General features: G+C 37.0%; 1 protein-coding gene across 1 annotated transcript; it reads right to left on the bottom strand.

Moving 5' to 3' along the window:
- Window positions 1-276: 276 nt before the first annotated feature.
- On the bottom strand, window positions 277-23,681 carry egln1a (egl-9 family hypoxia-inducible factor 1a). Its single transcript, XM_032553355.1, has 5 exons — window positions 22,678-23,681; window positions 7,090-7,209; window positions 1,221-1,357; window positions 1,077-1,144; window positions 277-999 (listed from the first exon to the last, which is right to left on the bottom strand). Exons 1-5 carry the CDS (start codon window positions 23,362-23,364, stop codon window positions 944-946), a joined length of 1,068 nt encoding a protein of 355 aa, XP_032409246.1. The 5' UTR covers window positions 23,365-23,681; the 3' UTR covers window positions 277-943.
- Window positions 23,682-24,128: the final 447 nt, after the last annotated feature.

The raw sequence follows: 24,128 nt of genomic DNA, 5'->3' as shown, positions 1-24,128 counted from the left end.
GTATTAGCTCGGCAGCTCACTGGAAAGCTAAATCTTCAAGCATTTTCTGTTCTTAAAGTAACTGTTTAAAGAAACCTGCAGGTTAATTTCCATGTATGAAAACAAACACTTCTTAAGACATATTGCTATTATTTTGAAAACAACTGTATTTTTGTTTTGTTACAAAGAAGCGGTGCTATTTTCAGTCGTCTCTATCACATCGTGTGAATCTCATGCCGGCCCATGCCTGGTTGAGACCTGGAGATATCCGGCCACAGCAGCAGCAACTTATTTTCATCCACAGATCCAAAAAAAAAAAAAAAAACCAACAAAAAATTGGCACAAGCATAAAGGTGCTGTACACAAGTGTCCTGCAGAGGGCGCACTCTACTTTGCACTGAGCAGATCACAGCAGGTCTCACTGCATCCCACTCAGTCATGATGTTTATGTAAGTTTCTGCAGCTCCAAACAGTTCATGTTACTGAGTGAGAAAAACAAGGCCATTAAAACCTGACACTGCAGATTTAAAAACAAAGCAGTTCTGGCAGAAATTAGTTGTTTTTTTTATGTCCATAATTCCTGAACTTACTGGAAACTGACATGGATGATGAAGCTTTCCTATGAAACCATTTGATGCGAGGAAAATAACACGAAAAGTAAAACACTGTACCTTTAAGAAATCAACAAATTATGAGGATCTAAAGCTTTTTTTTGTTGATTTTAGTCAGCTCAGCTGCACTGTAGATGCATACTCTGTTAATAAGAGGAGAAAAAAAAAGCATACAATCCCTTTCAGTACAATGTTATGACATTCACTGTCCAGATTAAGTGTAAAGTATATTTGATTTCTGTACTCCTATTTTGTTTTTCTTAATGTAGATTAAGATTTTTCAGTTGCACACATGATCTCTGTAGGCCACTTTCTTAGGATAGAGCACTTAGTGGATGTTTGCAGTCGTCCTACTAGCTGGAATCCGATGATTTGTTGAGTTCAACTTTTACTCCCTTTTCTCCTGCACCTGCACACAGAGGAGCCATCAGAGGAAAGACCAGGAAAACAATGAAACCACAGGAGCCAAAAAGCAGTGAGTCTTACCTGTTAAGTACTTTTCTTTAGCTCTGGCTCGCTCGTCTGCATCGAAATACCAGACCGTTATGGCATACCTGCAGAGAGACGGGGAGGAAACGAGGTGAGCCACAGAAAAGCCACTGAGCGCAGAGTGCAGAGTCTCAGGCCGACCTTGTAGAGAAAGCGGGCTGGACCTCGTGGGGGTTTCGTCTGTCTGACCAGAAGAGGAGCAGCCGGTCAAATTTTGGCTCTATATCAGCAAACTGGGCCTTTCCTTCAGGGAAGATTCGCAGCAGGCCGCCGTGTTCCTGACAGCAGAGGAGCATCGACATTAGATACGGTTTGGAATAAAACACCAACACATCTCCCTAAACCAGAAGTTACTGTAGAACATCCACATTGGTCAAAAAGCAATTCGAACTGTAACACGTTTTCCTTCCACTCAACTTTCCATTAAAAATTTTGGACATAGAACCTTTGATGTATTGAACAGCTGCGGTTAACACTTTGCATTAAAAGAAACAACTGGATTAATCCGTTATTGAAATAACTAATTAACTGGAATATTTACAGACTTAAAGATAACCTGCAGTAAAAAAGGCAAAACTGCACAAAAAACATCCATTTTGCATTTAGCTGTACATTGTATTGATGTTAAATTAAGCAGAAATGACTCAGCTTTTCTTATTTGTTTAGTTGCATCATTTGCTGCAACTGATTAGGTGGACATTAAAGGAATGTTATTGCATTTTAGGCAAAATAATGTTTTTTGTTTCCTTGTTTAAAAAGGACATTGAATCAGTTTAGTTTCATTTTTAAGTCTAATATTGCATAATATAATCTTAAGTGATTAAATAAAAAAAAAATCAACAGAATGGGACAATTTTCTTGTCCGGTTAATTGCATTATTATTATTATTAGAAATATTTCTAATAATTAGTATTATTAATATAATTGATATTACTAATATCATTATATTAAAAATATTATTATTAATAATAATATCACCAATTAGTAATTCATTAATTGTTAATGATAATGATTATTAGCATATTATCAATTTATGAAATAAAAGAAATGATGGATTACTAATATAATCGTAAGTCATCTCTCTCAATAGTTTCCTGCCAGTTTTTCTTTCCACTCAACTTTTCCCAAGCTTCTTCTTGCAATGACCATTTTGTCGCTCAGGTTTCAGTGATGATGCTGAAAATCTCTCCAGTCAGCATTTTTTCCCCATGAAGGAAAAACTGGATTTTTTGTTTTGTTTTTGGAAACACAACTCTGTGTTGATTTTCTCTAAACCACAATTATTAACAAGTAAACCAGGACTTTATCAGTCCCTGGATGTAATGAGTTCACTTTTTTAAGTAAATAACAGAAACTGACTTTGACAATAGTTTTTTTTTAACCTACTTGTACCTGTAGGAGGTTATTTAAGGCAGTGTTTCCCAACCCTGGTTCTCAGGGCATACTGCCCTGCACGTTTTAGGCATTTCCTTGCTTCAGTTCAGCTGATTTCAATTGATGACTGATTAACAGGTGTTTGTTGAACTGCAATCAGTTGAATCAGGCACATTAAAGCAGAGAAACCTCTAAAACATGTAGGACAGTGTGCCTTGAGGACCAGGGTTGGGAAACACTGATTTAAGGGACCGTCAGCCATCTAAACCAGATCAAAGAGGAGCGAGAACGTTTAAGGCAGAGCAACACGAGGCTCGCAGAAAAGCCCAGGATAGGAAGCAGCAGCAGGGGACAGCTTTCCTGTGGAGGGATAGGAAGAATAACCCACAGGAAAACTGCTCTCGCTGGATAAAGGACCTGGAGAGTGAAAAAGCAGATTGCTGCTGCTTAAATTCTCACTTTGCTGATATGATAGGACCCTCTCTTCACACGCAAACCTTACGTGCTGAAAACGCTCACGCCTTTCGGTTCGCATGTAATGTTATTCCCATTTGAAGCGTGTTGAATAGGGGGAATACCGGTGGTGTGACTACAGCAAATTAATCAGAGACACTGGAATCTCAATAGGGTCAAAGAAAAAAGAACCAAAGTTTAACACCTGTTTGACCTGCACAAAACATGTGTGGGTTAAAGGTCATGCAGGATAATTGCCATCATGTGCACAGATATTTTTCTTGTTCCTTTTCAAAATAATACATCTATCTTTTCTAAGCTAATACGTATGATCAGATAAAAGCTGATATGGTTGGTGATAGCAACATGGTAAAATCTGCCAGAGAAGTAAAATCCTGACACCCTCATGACATCTGAGAGAAGCTTTCACAAGAGGAAGTCACGTGCCGCCGCTGCAGAAACCAGTAGAGCTGTTTATCTTTCGCATCAAGGTTTACAGTAAATCAGGGCTCATTCTGAAAAACAGGGCCTTTATTCGCCACTTTACTGGCGGTTAATCATGTGAACGTAAACGTGCAGGACCAGAACCAAACTAATGTACGACAACAAAGAAAAGAAAAACTCTACATTTTCTACTGGGAAAGTTTGGGATATTCCAGAAAATCATACAGTTGACATCTGAAACTGAGGACAGTATTTGGATTTAGACGCTTTTACGCTGATACCCCTAAAGAAAATTCAGTGAAACCAAAAACCTTCAGACGTCTTCAATAAAGACTTGAGACGAGGGCAGAAGTTCATCCTTCCAGCAGGACAATGACCCGAAATATTCAGTCAGAGCTTTATTAGAATAATTTAAATTAAAGCATATCCATGTATTAGAGTGGCCTAGTCAAAGCCCACAACTAAATACAACTGGGAGTCTTTGGTAAGAGATTCCCAGTCTCTCTCAATCCAATTTGACTGACCTTTGACAATGTTTCAAAAAAAGAACGGGCAAATATAGTATAAATTCTTTTATATTAAATTCTGAAGAATTAGCACTCTGTATCGATTAAAAAAATTCTTTCCCACTTATAAATATTTTGTTTCAGCTGAAAATGGGTTTGTAGTGGCACAGAAAAGTTAAAGTTAAATCTCTTCTTGTTTTTCTCAAATGTTTCTTTTTAAAACATTTAATTTTTTTAATGCTGTTTGGTCCAGTGCGAGTTAAATTCTTGTTACTGTCTTGAGAGCGTTTTTAACTTTTTATGTCTATTCCTGGATTGGTCTTGCTTTTGTGCAGCACTTTTGGCAAACTTCTGCTTTTAAATGTGCTTTATAAATGATAATTCATAATACTGGATAAAAAACAAGTTTGTTGCACAGAATCAGGCTGCTCAACAAACATGGTCTTGGCTAATAAGCAGCAGATGAGAAACCAGATTGCTGTTGTATGTAACCATCTGTGATCTAGAGCAAAGTTCATCTACAAGTCAGAGGATGAGCTGCATGAACACTGCAGATATCATGTAACAAACTGATTTAGTTAACACAATCCACACTGTAACTTCTGTAGGTATGGACAGAAAATGATAAACAGGCAAACCCAGTCTTTCTTGACCAATTTAAACAGAGAAAAATGGTTAAAAAAAGGGACTTGCAGACATCTGTTAGCTACTTTTACATTTAGTGATTTGACCCCAAAACAGGCCACATCACTTGTTTACTGTTTAAAGGTGCATAGGTCAAAACAGAAAACTGATGCATCCAGAAGGAAAGCTATGTGAAACGCACAACCCCAAAGTCAAAACAAAGAGGTAGAGTTGGGTTATAACAAATCAGTCTGGACAAAAAAATAAAAAAACAAAAACACAACAACTTATAGTCTAATCATAAAAGTAGTGTTGAATTAGGAGTTTATATCTAAAGAAAATTGATGAATATACGACCAGCGATAGTAAAAACTATAGTCCAAAGTCAAAAAGTTGTTTTGGGTTAAAGGTCCAGCTTGTAAAGAGATCAGGAAACTGATTTGTGTGCGTAAGTCATGCAGATTGGAAACTACTGTCGATAATTTAACAAAGATATGTGAACTATTACACCCAGGAATAAATATTTTGGGTTTCCCCAATGTATCGAAAGCCCGGCAGGTCACTAAGTATTACTAGTGCCTCCACCAGGCTAAGCATTGCTTATTTATGTAAGTTTTTTTTCAATGTTTGCATTTTTAAGACTTTATCGTTGGTGTTGAGGTGTTAATCTTCCAATAACCCATAATTATGAAGTGATATTTTCAAATTTCCTGTCAAGTTTAAACATTTTTAACTCAAAAACACGACTGGCTGCTGAATGAATGACTGCTGAGCGCCCCAACCACCGGGCTCAGCAGCTTTTCTGGGGGAAACCTTGGATATTTGATACATTTTTAAAATTCCTGAACCAGCCATGTTGAAACTAATCTGGATTATCGTCAAACAGTACTGGGTAGAGACCTCTATCTCTGAAAATATGCTAAAATATCATCTGTCTGATAAACATTTATGGCTAAAAGGGACAGATGTTTTCTGGCTGCTACATTTTTACGTCTTTTGATACGTTGCATAGTGTAATGAAGAACAATTACAAAGATTTCAAAGGATCTTTAAGCCAAAAGCATAAAATCTATTACATCAGTAAATATTTATTTATTATTGTTCCACTAATCTGGCTAAATCTTGACCAATGTTGACACATTCCTGTGCTATCTGTGTTTGGAGTCTATCCCAATTTCTGCTACAACCGATCAGTATTTTCTTCCACAGTATTGGAAAACACGCAGAAAGTCAACAAACATATCAATAAACTGAGCCTTGATCGTTTGAAGAAGTTCCTCTTAATGTTTTCATATCACTCTTTATTTGTGGCCAGAAGCAACCCCTCAATGATTGTATCACTGTTTTCTGTTTTTTTGTTTTTGCCCATATCCATGGCAACGCTCGTCAACCTGGACGCACAAGCAGGCTGGAGGCTGAAGTCTCTTCATCAGACGGTGGGTTTACGCCAAATCCCTTTCACCTGGTACCGTTCTGAATGTTAGTGGAAGTGGTGAAGATCAGCCCCATCCATCAAGAGCTGGTTACCATGGCGACTGAATGATTCGCAATAATTCGTAGGTCCGACTTATTGCTGCTTAGGCGTTGATAAATTTGCTCTGATCTCCTTAATCTGAAGAAAGTTCCCATGGAAAAATTCACTTTTAGACATTCTGAAGACCTTCTTACGTCATCATCACATCTTTTAGTTGCAATATTAAGAAATAAAAGAGTAATATGCTTCTTTATAGGGCTGCAAATTACAGTTATTTTAGTAGATGATTAATCGTATAAAAAAAAATCCTGGGACTTTCCACAGATTTTTCACTTAACTACTTAATGTTTATGAAATACTAGAAATACATTAAAAAACATTTTTAAATAATAAAATAGACATTTTATTGCCTAAAATAAAATCATTAAGTCATTAACTTGACTTAATGATTGATTCTATATTGCATTGTGATTCTGTGTTTGTTATGATGTAAAGCACTTTGAAATGCCTTGCTGCTGAAATGTGCTATACAAATAAAATTTGATTGATTGATTGATTAAAATGAAGTAACGTAGCCGACCTTTATTTCACCCGAGGTTTTCTATTTGCAGAGAAAGGTATTTTTGTCTTGAATACAAAATGTACATTTATGTATTTTGTACAGTTTTGACTTAATTGCTGCTCTGAATGGGTTTTTTCAGCAATCTGCATTTCTTAAACCCCATGTACTCTAATTAGCTAGTAAAAGATTACTAAATTAGATGATTATCTTAATAATTGATTAATTATTATTAATTGTTTCAGCCCTATTTTCTGGTCTTGACTTGAGGCATTTTAAGATTATTTTAGATGGCTGGTGTGGTTACACAGCATGAAGTAAAGTGTAGCCAAACCAATTTATTCTAGAAGGTTGTGATTTTATAAAGTAAAAACATATTTAACTCAATCTGCACCAAAAATTCCAGGAAACAATACAAATCTACTCTTAAACACATTTATGTGAATATTTAGGGAAAACAAATGAATATTCTTGTTTTAATTATAGAATATTAAAATTCTGACATTATTCTACAAGTATATAAACCAAACACTTTGTGAACTCTCAAAAAAACCCTGATAAAGCGTTTTCTCATACCTTGGCATTCCAATCTCTATTAAGGTAATATATGCATGTGACACAGCGTCCATCGCCGTTGGGGTTATCCACATGGCGCACATAACCTGTTCCGTTCCCAGGGTAACAGGCCACCATTGCCTGAAGAGGGAGCGATGGAAAAATGTGATTAGTACAAACAGAGCACCAGGGAAACCAACAGTCACCTGCCTTCAAAATTAATGAACATAAAGGTGCGAGTAAAACTCAAGTCAGCATGTTCAAACTCTGAATGCAGAGTTTCCTCACCTGAAGATGAATACAAGCACAGGCCACATTTACCCAGCTGCCCCATAATAATCTTTTGAAACATTTGAGGAAATAAACCAAGGATATTGTCCTGCATGACTTCCCTTTGCCCTTTCCTGCTGTAGTAAGACTTCTATGATCTGCTTTGGAGTTGGCAGCCAAAGCCATGAGTTCTTGTATATTTCTTGGAATAAACAGCATGCTGATTCCTGGCTCTGGTGAAGTACAGAAATACCCCGCAGGAAAACGAAAAAGCACAAGCGATAACTTGAACAGTCTGGGACTAACAGGAAAATAAAATACATTTATTTAAACATTTTTAAGCTGCAGAAAACAAAAAGCTTCCATAAGGAAATGAAGTAGAAAATAAAGGTTAATAAAGTTGCATCAAAAGAATCTCAAGAATGTGAGCAGTGGTTCTTAAACATTTTATGACGTTTTAAAAATGCCATGACAGACATTTTAATACTAAAGGATTTGGACATTTTAAGCTTTTCATGCTTTGTTAAAAAATATATATGTGGTGTTGTTTACTTGGTTGGAACATGAAAGGTTATTTATATTCCATTTTTACTCAAAAATGCAAATGTTGAAGTTTGATATGGGCAAAAGAACCCATAATAAACTGAACTGAACATAATCCAAAATGGCTGCCTTTAATCAAAACAATAGTTTTATGTGCAATTTTGACCAAATCTTTCATTCACAGCACTAAGGAACCTCTTTAAAGAATATGTTTCCTACAGTGTTAATAAGAGATGCATAAAAATATATTTTTACTAGTTTATAAAATTTAACTAAAATGAACATCCGTTTTTCAAAGTTGGAGATTGATATTATTCTTAGAAGTCTCAATTTCTGAGAAAATGTAAAAAAAAATATGTTCATTAGTTTTTGAGAGGGTGAATTATCATAATATTACTTGAAAACAACATTATTGTTTATCGCAATAATTTCTGGGACAATTTATCGTCCAGGAAAATTTGGTATCGTGACAGGACTACAGACATCTAACCACATATAAACAACTTTAAAAAGTGCAACAAGTAGGCAAATGCTAAAAGCAATTATAGTTTTTAAAATTAACATGAAGAGAAATGGTTTTAAGCAAGGGAAGACTTTCATTATATTAACTAAAAATGGTCTCAAAATGCCAACTTTATTGATTATTCCAATAATTTCTGGGACAATTTATCGTCCAGCAAAATATGGTATTGTAACAGGCATACAGAGACATAAAGTCACATAAGAACAGCTTTTAAAAAGTGCAATGACCAGGAAAATGCTATAAATAATTAAGAGTTTTTAAAACTGACATGAAGAGAAATGGTTTAAAGCGAGGGAAAACTTTCTTTCTGCCGGCAACTGGAAATACCCAACAGCTGCTCTGCAACATTTTCTGGCATCTCATTAACAAAAAAATAAAAAAAAACTAAAGGAGCAAAAATGTGAATGGTTTGGAGACGCAAACACTGCTGTTTACCCTGACAGGAGTAGGAAGTGCATGGCTAAATACAGCAACAGTGTCTGAGTTGAACGTGGATCTGAGGTGACTGGTAAACGTGCACCAACACAAGCAGATCAGCCCTCATGCACTGCAGCATCAACAGTGATACGGTGGGCAAAAGACAAGTCGGGCCACATTCTTTCAAGACCTTGCATCAACATAAGCCATAGCAACATTATTATAAACAGACTAAATCTCTTCACCGGTTCTTCTTTAATAAAAAAGACATTATTGGTGTATGAGCATTTGAAAGCAAAAGGTGTGCAGAAAATGAAAGAACGAGTTGGATTTAAAGAAGTCCTCCAGCGAGAACAAGCAAAGTCATTCACATCACACGTGCGCACGTCTCCATCTTATTTCGCTGCGCATCTGATCGGAGCTGCTTGCGTCAGTCGGCATTGTGCTCACATCTTTGGAGATGCAGGTTAACGCTGGAATGCACGATATCAGGGCCTTCAAAGCTGGAAAACAACAGAACTACAGCATAAAGAGAAGGAGGGGGGTGGCGATGCCGAGCCTGGCTGCGCCAACATTAAAAAAAAAAAAAAAAAAAAAAAGAGGAGAAGAGAGGAGAGGAAGGGTGGTTCTTGGAAGAAACTACTTCTGAGTGAGGCACACGCACAGCCAACAAAAGGGCTTCCAGTGTGTAAAAGGCGATATAGTAGGATTTCTTTTTTTGTTGTTTTTGTGAGTAAAAGAGAAGGGCAGAGAAAGAGGGGCACAGACGGTGAAAGCACAGGGGTGGGTCTGCAACTCACAGGGAGGAGTGAACTGCTGTAAACTTTGACTCCTGGCCTCCCTCCAGAGGGAGCAGTATTTTAATGGTTGTGCTACGTGCAGAACGTGAGGAAGGTTGGCTTATCCTCCGCTATGTCACCCCTCCCACTCCCGGGCTCACACTGCAAGGCTAGAGATGGGTCAAGTGTGGATTCAAATGTGTGTGAGGGCTGTGTGTGGGCCGACTTAAGGTGACAGACAGAGAGAGAGAGAGAGGGAGGGGGGGAAGAAAGACGGAGAGAGAGGGCAAGCTTTGGCGGACACAGCCTTTCACTGCATGTAAAGGGAAAGCTCATCTTTAAAACACACTTATCTGCACCAGCTGGAGGGGTTTACCAGAATCTTATTAATAAAAGCTCTTTTTCTTACCATATTTATTTTTCTCGCTTTCTTTTCTTAAAATTAAATTGTCAAAAAGCAGCTTTCATTTCAATTACCTCTTCCCTGAGTTGTACGATGGAGTATTTGGACCAGGCTATGTAAAGTTTTGTTTAATTACAGCAATATTAACGAGCAAAGATACAATTTTACCAATTTCATCTGAAAATCACGAGAAAAAAAGTCGCTTTATTAAGAAAAAAGTTTAGACATTGAATTTATCTATTTTTCATATTGTAGTTCTCATAAAATTACTACTTTATTCTTCCAATATTTCGACTTAATATTAAAACTTGATTTTATTCTTGTGCTACTACAACTGTATTCTTATAACTGCGACTATATTTCTATAAAAAATTAAATAAAAATCCTAGCCTGGCTCTTATATTTTGTCGTAGAGTTCGAAGTCCAAATAAATAAAAGCTGTAAAAAAAAATGCTTGATAAAAAACAAACCGGAGGGCCTTTGATGTGCTGACGTCACTGAACTACAGAAACCCAATGAGTGCATTTCCGTAAATAAAATTTTCAAAATCCAAAAATTTTATCAACAACACTGATTACGGTACTATATAACATATATTACTATTTATTATGAACTTGCTGGGATTTTTTTATGATCAACTTTCACATCTTCACAGTAAAAAAACAAATAGAAATGCACTCAAAATACGCGCGTTCCTAATTTATTCACATAAAATACATGACATTCTGCTATTATGTGGATATGCCAACCTGGTATGAAGTGCTGTTTAATTCCAGTTTGCCTTTCATTTGATCTGGTCATGAGACCCAACAAGCTGAAGCACACAGAAGAGACGCATCTTAAGATCAAACCCTTATTCAGGTAGGAGCAAAAACCTTGATAAAGGCACAAAATATAGAGGAAGGTACATTTAAAACATTAGTGTACCATAGATGTTAAATTTCTTAGACGGTTCAGACCAATCCTCCGTCTCAAATTGACACCTTTGCTCTCCGCTGGATATTATTCCCTCTCCATCTCCACCCCTAACCCTATATATCCACTTGTGCTCCCATTCTTTCAGCCACTTACTCTTCCGCGTTCCACTGCGGCCCTCATTAAGCGGCTGACCTTGCTCCTCATGTTGTTTGTTTACATTCCACAAGCACAGCTTCAGAGGCCAACTGGTGTTTCCGTGCAGGGAACTGGAGGAACAGAGGTCACCAAACCAAGCTCCGAGGGGCCTTCAATGAGGCCAGAATGGAGACAAAGACCATAATGGAGCCATGTTAACTTGGTGCAAACATGATCAACCATCATCAAAAGGAAATAATGAAAGTAATAATTGAGTTTACATGATACAGATCAGAAAGTAAATGGCTCAATTCTCCTTTTTAACTACCCGACTTTTTAGGGCATTTTCACACCCAATAGTCCAGTAGACTCGGTTTGATTGGGAACTGAAGTTGTAACATTTGTTACATATCCAGCTGGTATGGTTCGCTGTTCACCTCCAAGCCTGTGGTGGCGCTGCACCAAGAATCTGTTAAAGAAACGTGACGGAAACCTCTGAAGAAGACACTGAGTACAACTTCCTTTTTTGTGAAATGTAAAAAATGGAGTAGCGTCAGATTTCTCTGTTGTCATTTGTAAAAATCCACGACTCATTTCTCCTGCTAGTGCTAGACTTGCACGCTTGTATTGGTTGCATTTACCCAAAATACCTTGCAATTTGGACCACTTCCTTCTTTTGGAGCAGCCTCTGGTCCAGTTAGCATTCATATGCATTCGAACCGCACCAGAGTTCACTTCTACCAAACCGAGACCTACATTTTTAGGCAGACCAGAGTTCGATTCTATGGTGTCCATCAGAGATTAAGTGAATTAAAACAAACTAAAGTGAACCGGTGTGAAAGCACCTTTACTGGTCCGGAAATAAAATCTGTGCAAATATTAAAAACGCTATAGAAAAACAAGGGCGAATAAATCAATAAAGGGTTAAGCACTTCAAGGGGTGACATGTTTAAGTGGGCAGAGAAGGAATGGCAAATCATACAGTGCAGTTGGTGAAATGGCCCTGGAGCTGTATAAAACTATTTATAAGATTCAAAGTGTTCTTTAACAAAAAAACATTTTCCAAAGTTGATTGTGCAAATCAACTTCAATCTAAAGTTTGTTCCAAAGTTAGTGACTCAATGTCAAATATAAAAACTACCAAACGAACTTAATAAAAATTTTTTTTACTGGGACTAAACTGAAATGCGTTATTGTATTTGAGTCATTGTATATTACCGAATTAAACCAATTATATATTTTTGTACATAAACTCGTTCCAGGAGGTAAAATGGAATACCTCCAACCTGATTACTTGTGATAAATTTTAACGTTTATTTTATAGAGAAGTTCTTTTATAATTATTATGGCGCATCAACATAGCCATTTAAATTAATGACTCTCTAAAAGTACTTTCTCCAAATGCTAATTTGTCTATTAAACTTAAAATAACATTAGCAGAAACCATTCGCTGGACAGCAAATGGTTTCTGTTAATGTAACCGTTTTTTTAATTTTAGCCGAGCAAAGTTGATTGAAGAATAACTTTATTGACTCACATTTGTTATGATTCATTAACAAACCAACATCCAAACACGACTGACCCGATCACTGCTGAGGACAACCCGATCACCGGAGCGGTATCAATTCATCGCCCTGCATCCACTGATGTGAGCCATGAAGCGGGGTGTGGCGAAACGGAAAAGCTAAAAGGGATCTGCTCACTTCACAGCAGAGATGCTTATCCAAACATGGAGCACAAACAGTTGGGATTGAGACCTTGTAGCAGGGAGGAGTGTGGGAATGAAGACGGTTCAGGTCACAGGCCGCAAGACCTTGCCGTTTCATGCGACAGTGTCGCCTTAAAGGAAATCCCCGTTTAAAGAAATGACCTACTTTACCCTTGTAGTGTTTACAGTTGGGTTTGAACAATAGGGGACATATATTAGCATTACCTTTGAAATACTGCAGCAGAAATATAGTTTATTGGCAATATGTGAATGCTCTAAAAGCAAGTCATTGATTTACTAAACTCACAAAAGTTAAGATAAGCCGATTAAGAATTAATAAAGGTTAATTATGTGGTATAAACTCAATCTAACAAACAAACCGTGTTTCCATTCTGCTTCTTGTTTAATCTAAGAAGTGTTTTAGGTCTAGTGAGGATGTATAAGACCAGCTTCTCTCCATTTTCTGAAGAAAAGCATTCCTCCACAGCATGATGCTGCCACAATTATGTTTCACAGTTTTGGTTTCATTTGAACAAATCAATTTACTCCACATCTGCTGTGTAACTTTGAGTGTGAGTTTTGTTTTCCCAACAATGTTTTTTTTGTCACTTTTTCCTAAAAGCCAGATTTGCACAGTACACACAACTAACAGCCAAACCCTTTTGACAAAACCAAAGATTTGAAACTCTGCACCTCCTCCAGAGATACCAACAGCCTCCTGACTGCTCCTCTGATTATGACTCTCCTTGGAAACTAAAACATCAGTCATCATTCTTATTAAGGCTACATCAGTTGTGTTTCCATTGGCCATCTGACTGCACAACTTGACATATCAAAAAAAAAACTTTTTTGATTTAAAAAAGTGATTACGCTATGATGAGATGGTTTACTGGCTTATCGAAATTGGTATATTTTGTAAAACTGCATTGAAAACTTTTTTTTTTGCATCAAACGAGTTACATAATCAACAGCCAGATGTTGCCACTGGTGCAAACCACGGAGAAGAAGAAGACAGCAGGAAGTAGTTGGAGCATCATGGAGAGGCGTGTTCCTTTCATGACATCACGTGAACAAATTTATTCAAGTGAGATTTTAACTGTTTCTAATTTAATGGAAACATTGCAGCTGTGAAATTGTGTTTTTCCACTGCAGTTTTTCAGACATTTGTAATGGAAACGCAAATACTAAATGACTGATTACAGACCATGTAAAAGGGGACAGCCTGACTAATTAAAAAAATATATGTTATTTGTGTTACTCTAAAGCAATAAGCACTTGGAAAGTATTAAAAAAATTAATCCTGCTTTGGATACGTATCCACACAGCATTGACGGTGCTGCCAGGGTTGATGTGCAGTGTTAGTATTATGCCACACAGTTTTTTTTGTATGTAGGGCCAAAAGGTTAAGTTTTTTTATACTTGTCCAGATGTCAGTATAGGTAGATTGGTACATTTTGGTAGGTTTGCAGTAAGGCTGAACAATTTATTCAAGATTTATGACTATCAGATTTTGATTGTATGCGATATCAATACTTCCAAGAACTGCATGAACTGCAATATTAGCTACTTATATTAACGTACCATGTATCGTCTCCACAATGTCATCCCTAACCTCAACATTAACACTTAGTAATAAGGGAAATTCCCAAGGCGGACGTTGGTGTTGCATGTTGTTTATGGATATCAGAGCAGAGGTGACTGAATACAAAATGCACACCACTATTTTCAGATGTTTATTTCAAAAGAAATGCTTACAAGCATCCTTTTCCTGTCACTTTTATGTACAAGGTTTCCCCCAGAAAACTTGCTAAGCCCGGTGGTTGAGTGCTAGGGCAGTCATTCATCCAGAGTTAAATTTTAGAGTTAAAAAAATGTTTAAAGATGACAGGAAATTTGAAAATATCACTTGATAATGATGTGTTAATAAAAGATTGGAAGATAATACCCGAGCACCAACTATAACGTCTTAAAAAATGCAAACATTTTAAAAAGGCTTAAAAAAAGGTAATGCTTAGTCTGGTGAGGGCACAAATAAAGCCTGGTGGCCCACCAGGCTTGTAATACACTGGGGGAAACGATGTATGTACTACATTGTGTTAAATCTATCACATAAAATCCCAATAAAAAAAATTCAATCTTGTGTTTGTAACATAAGAAAAATGTGAAAAAGTTTAAGGGGTATGAATACTTTACATCTTAAAGTGCTGCAATAAAATCTTATAAGTTTCAACATTATGCTTCTTTTGCTCTGTCCTCAGCAACAAGGGGCCAATAACAATAAACAAACACCTCTGAAGGTGCAAGAACTAATTTACTAATCCCAACAATTAATTATTCCTCAATGCATAAACCCTGCTCTGCTTTAATTCACCACAAACTAATATTTATCTTTGAATGCAATTAAGGATGCTCAGACTAATCCCTCTGACTGATGGGTAAAACAATAAACAGGAAAAAAAGTGGCACGCAAGGTGCTCCAAGAGGAAGGAAAGACTTTAGCATAATGTACGGCTGGCTCCGGTGCAAGTCGAGCACCATTACAAGACTTCCTTTCCTCCCCATACCCTCCAAGGCTTCAGGATTTAGGTCAACGGTCAACTTCCGGATGAAAACGCACACCCACGCCTCGTCTGTCACATTTAAAATGACAAAAATAAACACGCAGTCACCTTCGACCCACAACTCAGACATGAGGGCAAGGATTGTGTCTAGAAGTATCTCACTTTCCTACTATTATTGTTAAGATTTCACGGAAAATAAGCTCTGTTGTGCAACACGCCGACATACCAGAAGACAGTTTTTACAAATATTTTCTTCCTTTCTTTTTAGTCATTGGATTAGACAGCATATTTTCTTATTTTATTACAATGAGAGTAAATCAAAAAACTAGGAGAGTAAATAAAAAAATAAACATCTTGGAGAATTTGATTCCTTTTTTCAGATCATAGATCCACTGACTCATTCATTAGGTGTCAATTCTTCTGTGAGAAAAAAAAAAAAAAAAAAGATATGCTGCAGTTCATTGCTAAAGTATTCCTCAGATTTTTCCATTTATTACCACATCACAACCACAAAATTCAATGCATTTTACTAGGTTTTCACAAAATAACTCATAATTGTGAGGTGAAAAGAATTGGATACATGGTTTCTGAATTAAAAAAAAAAAACATATCTGAGAAAGCCATGTAGCTTTTCTACTTCATTTCATAAATATGCACTATTTTGCATTTACCTGTTCCACAAAATCCCAAGAAAACAGTTTGTGGATGCATGCAACTTATTTTGGAAAGGTTCAAGACATTAGAATATTATTATTGCAAGTGTTGGTGTACTTGTTTATAATAACTACCGGTAATTAAGCTTTCACAAAATTCTTGATTTTCATGAAAACTGTATTTTTAGCAGCAGATATCTGTGCTGAAACAACCCAGATGCTAACGCTACTCCACATGCTTTTATGTTGGAGACATGATGATGGATGAATTACTTCAGGATGCGTCTTTCAGTATGGCTGTTAGGGGAGTCAGAGGTCACCTTCTGCTTCAGTCTGGATTAAATAGGTTTCTGCCTAATAAAACACGATCACTGTATTGCCTTTGTAAACTACTGAGTAAGCAAAGTCCAGGAAAATTCCTGCAAAAATGCATGCTAGACAGATTTGTATTTTGTGCAAACATGTTAGCAAGAGTAGCAAGAGGAGATTCTTAAAAGACAATTTGCAGTTTGGCAAAAAAACATTTACAAAGCTGTCCTGAAGTCACCACTGGGTCACTCTGCTGCTCATAAATTAAACATTTATCTATGCCTTAAGTGATATTTAAGGCGTAAATAAACATGCTCTGGAGCATACGTTGCCAGGGTCTCCCCCAGAAAACCCACAAAACCAGGTGAGAGGTGTGCTAGGGCAGTCATCACAGCTGCCAGCCATGTTTTTTTAGTTAAACAAAATGTCTAAAGTTGACAGGAAATTTGAAAAAATAACTTGATAGTTATGCATTACTGGAAGATTAATGCCTAAACACCAACTATAAGGTCTTTCAAAAAAGGCAATAATTTAAAAAGATTTAGATAAATTAACAATTCCAAGCCTAGTAGGGGCCCAAGTAAAGCCTGGTGGCCCACCAGCCTTATAATACACTGGTGGAAACCTTGATTGCTGCAATCATCTTCCCATCTATCCTGAGCAGTTTTCACTGACAAATATCACCACATAATGAAGCTGCCACCACCAATTTCCACTGTATGCATAGTATTAGCCATGCGGTGGGCTTTCACACTATAGAGTTTTACATGTTAGCTTCTGCGGTAGTGCCAAGTCTTTTTTCACACTGCGTATCAAAACATTAGGGTATTTTTGGTGTCCGGACAATTAAAATAGTTATAAATGTTTTTATACCTGCCTATCAATTATCTTGCAGGTCCTAATTATTAAAAATCAGTCTCTATTCCCAATTTTGATTGATTTTATTTCAGCTTCACATGTTAACTGCTTTAAAACCAAGTTACTAGATCATGAGATTTGTTTTCCAATCTGGTACGCTACATTTAAAACCCACTCCACCAATGCATTTGCTTTATAGACGCAGAATAAGACTTTTAAATGGTAAATGCTATGAAACCAGGGGTTCCCCAGTGTATTATAAGCCTGGCGGGCCACCAGGATTTACTTGCGTCCCCACCAAACTTAGCATTGCTTATTTATTTAAGGGTTTTTTTATGTTTGCATTTTTTAACACTTTATAGTTGGTGTTCAGATATTAATCTTGCACATACATAACTATCAAGTGATATTTTCAAATGTCATGTCAACTTTAAAAATTTCTTAACTCAAAAACACGAAGGGCCGCTGGATGAATGACTGCCGAGTGCCCCTACCACTGGGTTTAACAAGTTTTCTAGAGGAAACCTTGTGAAACAATATGAGAAACTGTGTTTGATTTCATTGTTTTCAATCACATTCTGAGCTAATTTTATGCCATGGGTGAAGACGTTTTCTCAGATTCGAGGTCCTATAGAAGAACGTAATCTACATAAACTGCCCAGGTTTCAGCAATCCAGTGGAAACGCACATAATAATCCAGGTTGATAAAACGGTTCCGGGAGGATAATTACTGGAGGGGGAAAAAAAAAAAAAACATTCAAGAACTCTTAGTGGAAACATGCCTTAAGTTTGAAGTCTTTGTTTTTGTGGCTTAAGTGCCGCTCCAGTCAGAGTCTGAAACTTGAGTCACCATCTCCGCCAGGAACCGATCCATGCTTGCACATTTCAGAGAAGCCGTACTCATAACCAAAACTTCAACATGAAGCAAGATCAACATTCTACATGCACAACAAACATGTTTATAAAATCTTTAAACTTCCTAATAATATCATAATGGACACAGAAAGCAGCCAACATGCAGAGAAACGTCTGTGGAATGTTATCAAGTGAGAAACGGAAACAAACACAATGGCATTAAATACATATTTGGGCAAAATCTTTTCCTCCTGTGTCTTCCAATCTGAAATGCGCCGACATTGTTTTGTATCCCTTTGAGTCACTGATAGTCATGACTCACAATTTGTGCAAGTCATGCCATTTTCTGCCGGTCATAGTCCAGCCGAGTGTTTGCCAAAACAGCAAGGGCAGCAGATGAGAAAGTCAACCCCTACCGGGAATGATGATTCCAGCTGTAGGGGATCAAACTAAATAATATCTAAAAGCAAATATCACAATTCCTAGTCCTGGGAATTCTGAAATTATTAAAAATGCTAAAAAAAATTACATTGAAAATGAGTTTTAAATTGTACGGCAGATTGCATTACATGTCTACTCGGCCACCGCATAGCTAAGCATAGCTCCTTCTGTCTGATGATTGTTCATATTTTAATATAAATGCACTTTGTGTAAGAACAAAGTCTGCAGTTTTGCTTTAAAGTTGTAGAGATTTACAAAACACAAATGCACTATAACTGTAAAGTCTGTATTTTGTTTTCAGACAAAACTCAGTGCAATGTTAGAGTGAAGGCTGCTTAATTTTTGTAAAATTATATTTTGAATAATTTTTTAAATTTATTTAATGTCAGGCAGGTAAGCTAACGCAATACCCGTAATTTAAGTTACAGAATTTTATCCACAAACCTATTTTTGTTTAAATTAAACCTGATAATAAATTTGATACATTATGGAAAATGATGGGATTGTTTTAAATAAATGTTTTGTTTCTTCCTCATCAGTCACATACAGTTGAACCCAAATATTTACATACACTAAATAAAAAAATAAAATTTTCCCTTTACTGTCTGAAGTTAAATCAGATCAAATTTCTCTTTTTTTAAGTTAGTTAGAATTACCAAAATTATTTATGTTTGCTAAATGCCACAAAATATTTCTTTCAACTTTCCTTGAATTTAAAAGTTTATATATACTATTTGGTCAATATCAGAGATAAATTGTCTTTAAAACTTTGAAAATCATTTCTAAATTTTATCATGAGCACAAAAAACGGAATCAAATTTCTTGTGTTTCTTGATTATGTTGTGTTTTTCAATTTGTAGTTGTGTTTAGTGTTTTGTTGCACTTCAGGGCCACCTTACTAGACACTGAAAGATTCACATTTCTGTTTTTCGTTTTATTTCTTAAATTTAGAAATCTTTTAAAAAAAATAATAACAAATCAGGAAAAACTCAAGCTCAGAAACAAAGACGGCTTCTGTTTGAGTGTCCATCAGTTTTTCTTTCCTTTACAGTCAAAAATAAAATAGAAAGTACCTGGGAAAGGTATATTTTACGATAATTTAATGTATTAGACTGTCGTCAGCTTCTTCTCACTTAAATCCTGGCTGTGCACATGCAGTGTTTCGCTATGAGAGGTGAAAAAGGAAAAGGTGCTCTCTGTTCCTCCCGGGTTTAGTTTCAAGAGAAGAGGTCAAAGCGACCAGATCTGGTTAAAAGAAGTGCTGCAAGCCGAAGACCAAGAAGAAGCCAAACCAGCTTTGTTTCGGCCTGATCGGAACCATGGGAAATCTTACATCGTTGTCTTAGAAATAGCCTCAGAGAAAGAAACACAACCTGGTCAGTGCACTTTGAACTTTGACAACCGAAACGTTCCTCTTTCTGTGGGACGGCTCCATCTGACCACTTATATTGTTGCTGTTAATTTGAACAGTGGGACATTTTGCCTGTGTTGGACCGGGTCAGTCACTTATAGAGCAACGTTCCTGTAATTTATTCACTGCTTTAACCAAAATTTTCACATTTTATGTCTATTTTCTACATTTAGCCTGTACCATATATTATAAAAACACCAGTAGCGTACATTTTCATGACTCTTTTTGCATCTTTCTGAGCTTTAGCGTCTCATCCAATAAAAACATACACCCTTAAAATACTTAGTTTCTTACTTCTTCCTATTCCTTTGAGAACATGTTAAGATTACTGTGGTACAAATATGTCCTTTGCATTCCTTGTTCTTGTGCATGATTTTATACTACCATCATGTTCAAAATAAAGTTTCATTTCATTTTTAGTTACCTGCATGTTTTTTTAAAAGTTTTTGGGGAAACATTACAAGTCTCTCCCGCTGACATCAAATCAGAAATAAATTATTCTAAACTGCATACAGATTCTTTAAAGTGCATCTTAAAATTTTGAATCTGTCCAAACTAAAAAGCAAAGTTGCATTTTGGACGATTTGTTAAAAGCTAAATTAGAGCATCAATCAACCGGATGCGTCTGGATGCAATTTTGTTTAGTTTAGTAAAAATCAAATACAATATAAAACATATGTCATGATGTATAAATAAAAAAAATACATTTTTACAAGTTGTTACAATGATCCACTTGGTATTAAAAAAAACTTTTTTGAGCTCATTTCAAATGCAATGGGCAAGAAGTCAGAAAAAAGGGAGAAAGAGTTAAAACAGCTAAGAGGAATAAAGGGAGATTAGAATATTGGATGGATAGAAATAAATTAAAAAGAGAATGCAAGAAACGCCCTAAAAGTCTGCTCTTACACTTACAGAAAGAGAGAAAAAACAGAGAACGGAGACACCATATGCAAACACCTTTAAAATGAGGACAATCCTGTAATTTCTTGATTTTTTTTGTTTAGACACAAAACTATTCGATCCATGAAGAAATCTTTATCGCATTTTTTTCCTTTACGTGTTGGATAGCACATTCAGAAAGAAAATAAAAAACAAGCTTGCAAGTCGACATTCAGAGAAATGCATTCAAAGAAATGCATCAATCAATTTGCCACAGATTGAAATCAGCCAGTATGACCAATTGGCAGATTGAATACTGAAAAATCAGATTCCCTCCAACGCATCAAAATGCTTTAAAAATTAACTCCCCTCTATTTTTGATTATAAACACATACATCAAGAGCAAATACTTTGATGAGCTTAAAACAAGACTATATTTATTTTTTCTGTATTCAGAAAATTGCTACGTAAAGTCAATTGCCTGCTATTTCATAATTGACAAATAAAACTAAAAGCCACAGTCAACCAAGAAAAGCTTGGTTGACTTTTTCACTTTTGATGATTTTCACTTTTGATGATTTATCTTGGCTAAATCCAGGATTACAGCATCAACCATTCACCTGTTGAAGACTCATTCATCAGCAAACAAAATGACATGAAGATGTCACCAGTAAATCAATTTGTCCCTCATTGTTGAGTAATAAAAATCTGAATGCTTTTTCTATTCATTTAAATCAACAAAACATGGAGCACATATGTTGTCTTTTATATAGTGGTGCACCGATAAATCGCCTCCAATTTAATTTAGGGACATCATAGATCGGCCGATATTTACATGTGGAGCCGATATTATCCACAGATCTTATCTATTTCTGCAAATGTATAAAAAACAAAAAAAGAGAAATCAACCACTGCTACACTGCCAACAACATTTCAAACAACAAAACTCAGTATCAGCAGGTCAGGCTTATTAAAGATCGGTAATCAGCGATCAGTCAGAAAACTACAATCAGTGAACCCTTACTTTTATATGGTATATTCCTTCAGAAATAAAAATGGACAAAAATAGAAGAGAATAGGAAATTGGTAATGGCCAAAAGAAAACCTGATTCGTGCAACACAATGTTGATTCGGTTTCATTCAACTCTTTATAAAAAGGCCGTCAAACTCATTTTCGTTTTGGGCCAAATCAAGATCAGAAATGCTCTTAAAGGCCGGGGTGTGCCAGAATATATTGATAAAACCCGTTAAACTGTTAAAAATATAACTGAATACTTAAAATTAAAAAAATATTTAACATCTTTTCATTTGCACTTATTTATGATGGTAAATGTGACTTTTTATTACTCGCTGTATAGATCATGGACAGATAATCTCACATCACATCAATTAAGGGTGAGGCAGCTGTTTAGTACCAATCAAAAAAAATGACAATTTTTGAGAAAATCTGAAATAACCTCCCATATATGTATTAACACAAAAAAGTATGGGATTCATTGATTTTGCGTGAAATAATCTAATATTTAACCAGACTTAATGTTTAGTCTAGAGCAGGGGTCTGAAACTCCAGTCCTCCAGGCTGTCCTGCAACTTTTAGATGTGCCTCTGCTGCACCACACCTGAACAGAATAATTAGGTCATTAAGGCTCTGGAGAACTGATCTACACAAGGAGGAGGTAATTAAGCCATTTCATTCCAGCGTTTTGTACCTGTGACACACCTAAAAACTGCAGGACAGCGGCCCTCGAGGACTGGAGTTTGAGACCCCTGGTCTAGAGGGTCAGTTTTGAGTTATAAATACATTATGAATAAACCAGAATTATTAGTGTACATCTAAAAGTCAGGGATGATGCATTTTAAGTGAAACACAACAGACCATGATGACTGCATGAATGTTTCTGATCCAACTAAGGATGATGTGTGTGTGTACCTGCTGTCATACTTACTTTTGTCCTTCCGTTTATAGTGTAGTTCCCCAGTTTGCCATTACAGTGTCTGATTAAGTCGTCCATCCGACTCATTAGGAAGCTGATCTTCTCGCAGTGAGACTCTGTCCCGTCTATCCACGTGATTTTGTCCCCTCTGATGTCTTTAGTGGAGTCGCTCTTTTGGCTCACCAGCTGGCCGTCTGTGAACCTGCCCGTCTTGTACAGAGACTTGACGTTCTCCAAAATGCAAAGTCCGGTCTCTGCTCCTAGGAAGTTGTCCACCACGCAGATGCCGTGCTTATTCATGCAGGGGACGATGCACTCCGTTGCCAGTTTCTGAGGGGAGAGGCTGGTCTGGCCGTTAGGCGTGGTGGGGGTGTTGGACCCCAGTTCTCCCGGTCCATCCCCGTCAGCAGGTGCTTCTGTGTTTGGAGATGGGGGTACGGTTGCAGAATCCCCCTGCTCCGTGCTTTTCTTTTCTCGTTGTTTCCTGCTGTCCCCCGCCGACGGACCGTCTCCAGGCTTCTGTTTCGGCTTGTCAGCCTCCTTACAAATCAGCTTGTGTTTCTTCCAGTCCTGCTTCTGGTGCTCTTTGCTGCAGTAGAAGGAACTCCGGCACCGACCGCACTTTAAAAGGTTCTCCATTCTCCCACAAAGTTCACAGACCTGTCTGTCGCGGTCCAGATCGCTCTGCTGCTTCTCCATGTTGGGAGGCTGCAGCGGGGTGTACTGCTCCTTTAAGTCCGATCCTTCACACGCGCCCTGCTGCTAACCGTCAACTTTGGAAAAAGACCCGCTGCTTCTGCCTCGCTACGCCGAGCGAAACGGGGGAATAAAACTCAAAAAGTCGGCATTTTACCGGACACATTCCGTCTCCACGCGGTCCTACCAGTGAAGTAAAACAACAATGTGCTCCCACGGACGAGTACTGAGGGGTGGGTCGAGGTCTCCGGGAGGCATTTCAACAGGCTAGCTGTTGATTTCGCTGTGCTGCGTGTCGCAGCTACGTTTGTACTGTTAGTCACTGGCCCAGCCCACCGTCACGTAGGAGAACAAGCTCCGCCCCCAGCGCTGCCTTCAAAGGTTGCCGGACAAATACACTTTAGAGACACGTGTCCCAAAGTTAAACTGAAATAAATCAGTAATACTCGTTTATTCTATAAATCTATTCAAAGTAGCTTTATTCTCCAATACTCAAAAAGTAATGGAGACAATTTGTATTTTCTTTCAGCTTCAACAAAGCTCCTTTAAGTCCTGGAAGTCCGCTTGGAATGCCAAGGATCCAGCGTATGGATAACACTCTATGTCCATATAGCTATAACTGAATCACAGCAAAGTTTGGCAAATATTTTACTAAATACATTTAATTTACTTAGATTACTCCTTTTGTTAGAACAGAATAATCATATTTTTAAAATGTGCTAATTAATGAAATGCCAACAAATCTTTACATTGATACTAAAAACAGC

The sequence above is a fragment of the Xiphophorus hellerii genome, chromosome 22 (assembly GCF_003331165.1).
Source record: "Xiphophorus hellerii strain 12219 chromosome 22, Xiphophorus_hellerii-4.1, whole genome shotgun sequence".
Lineage (NCBI taxonomy): Eukaryota > Metazoa > Chordata > Actinopteri > Cyprinodontiformes > Poeciliidae > Xiphophorus > Xiphophorus hellerii.
This window is presented reverse-complemented; position numbering and strand designations above follow the sequence as displayed.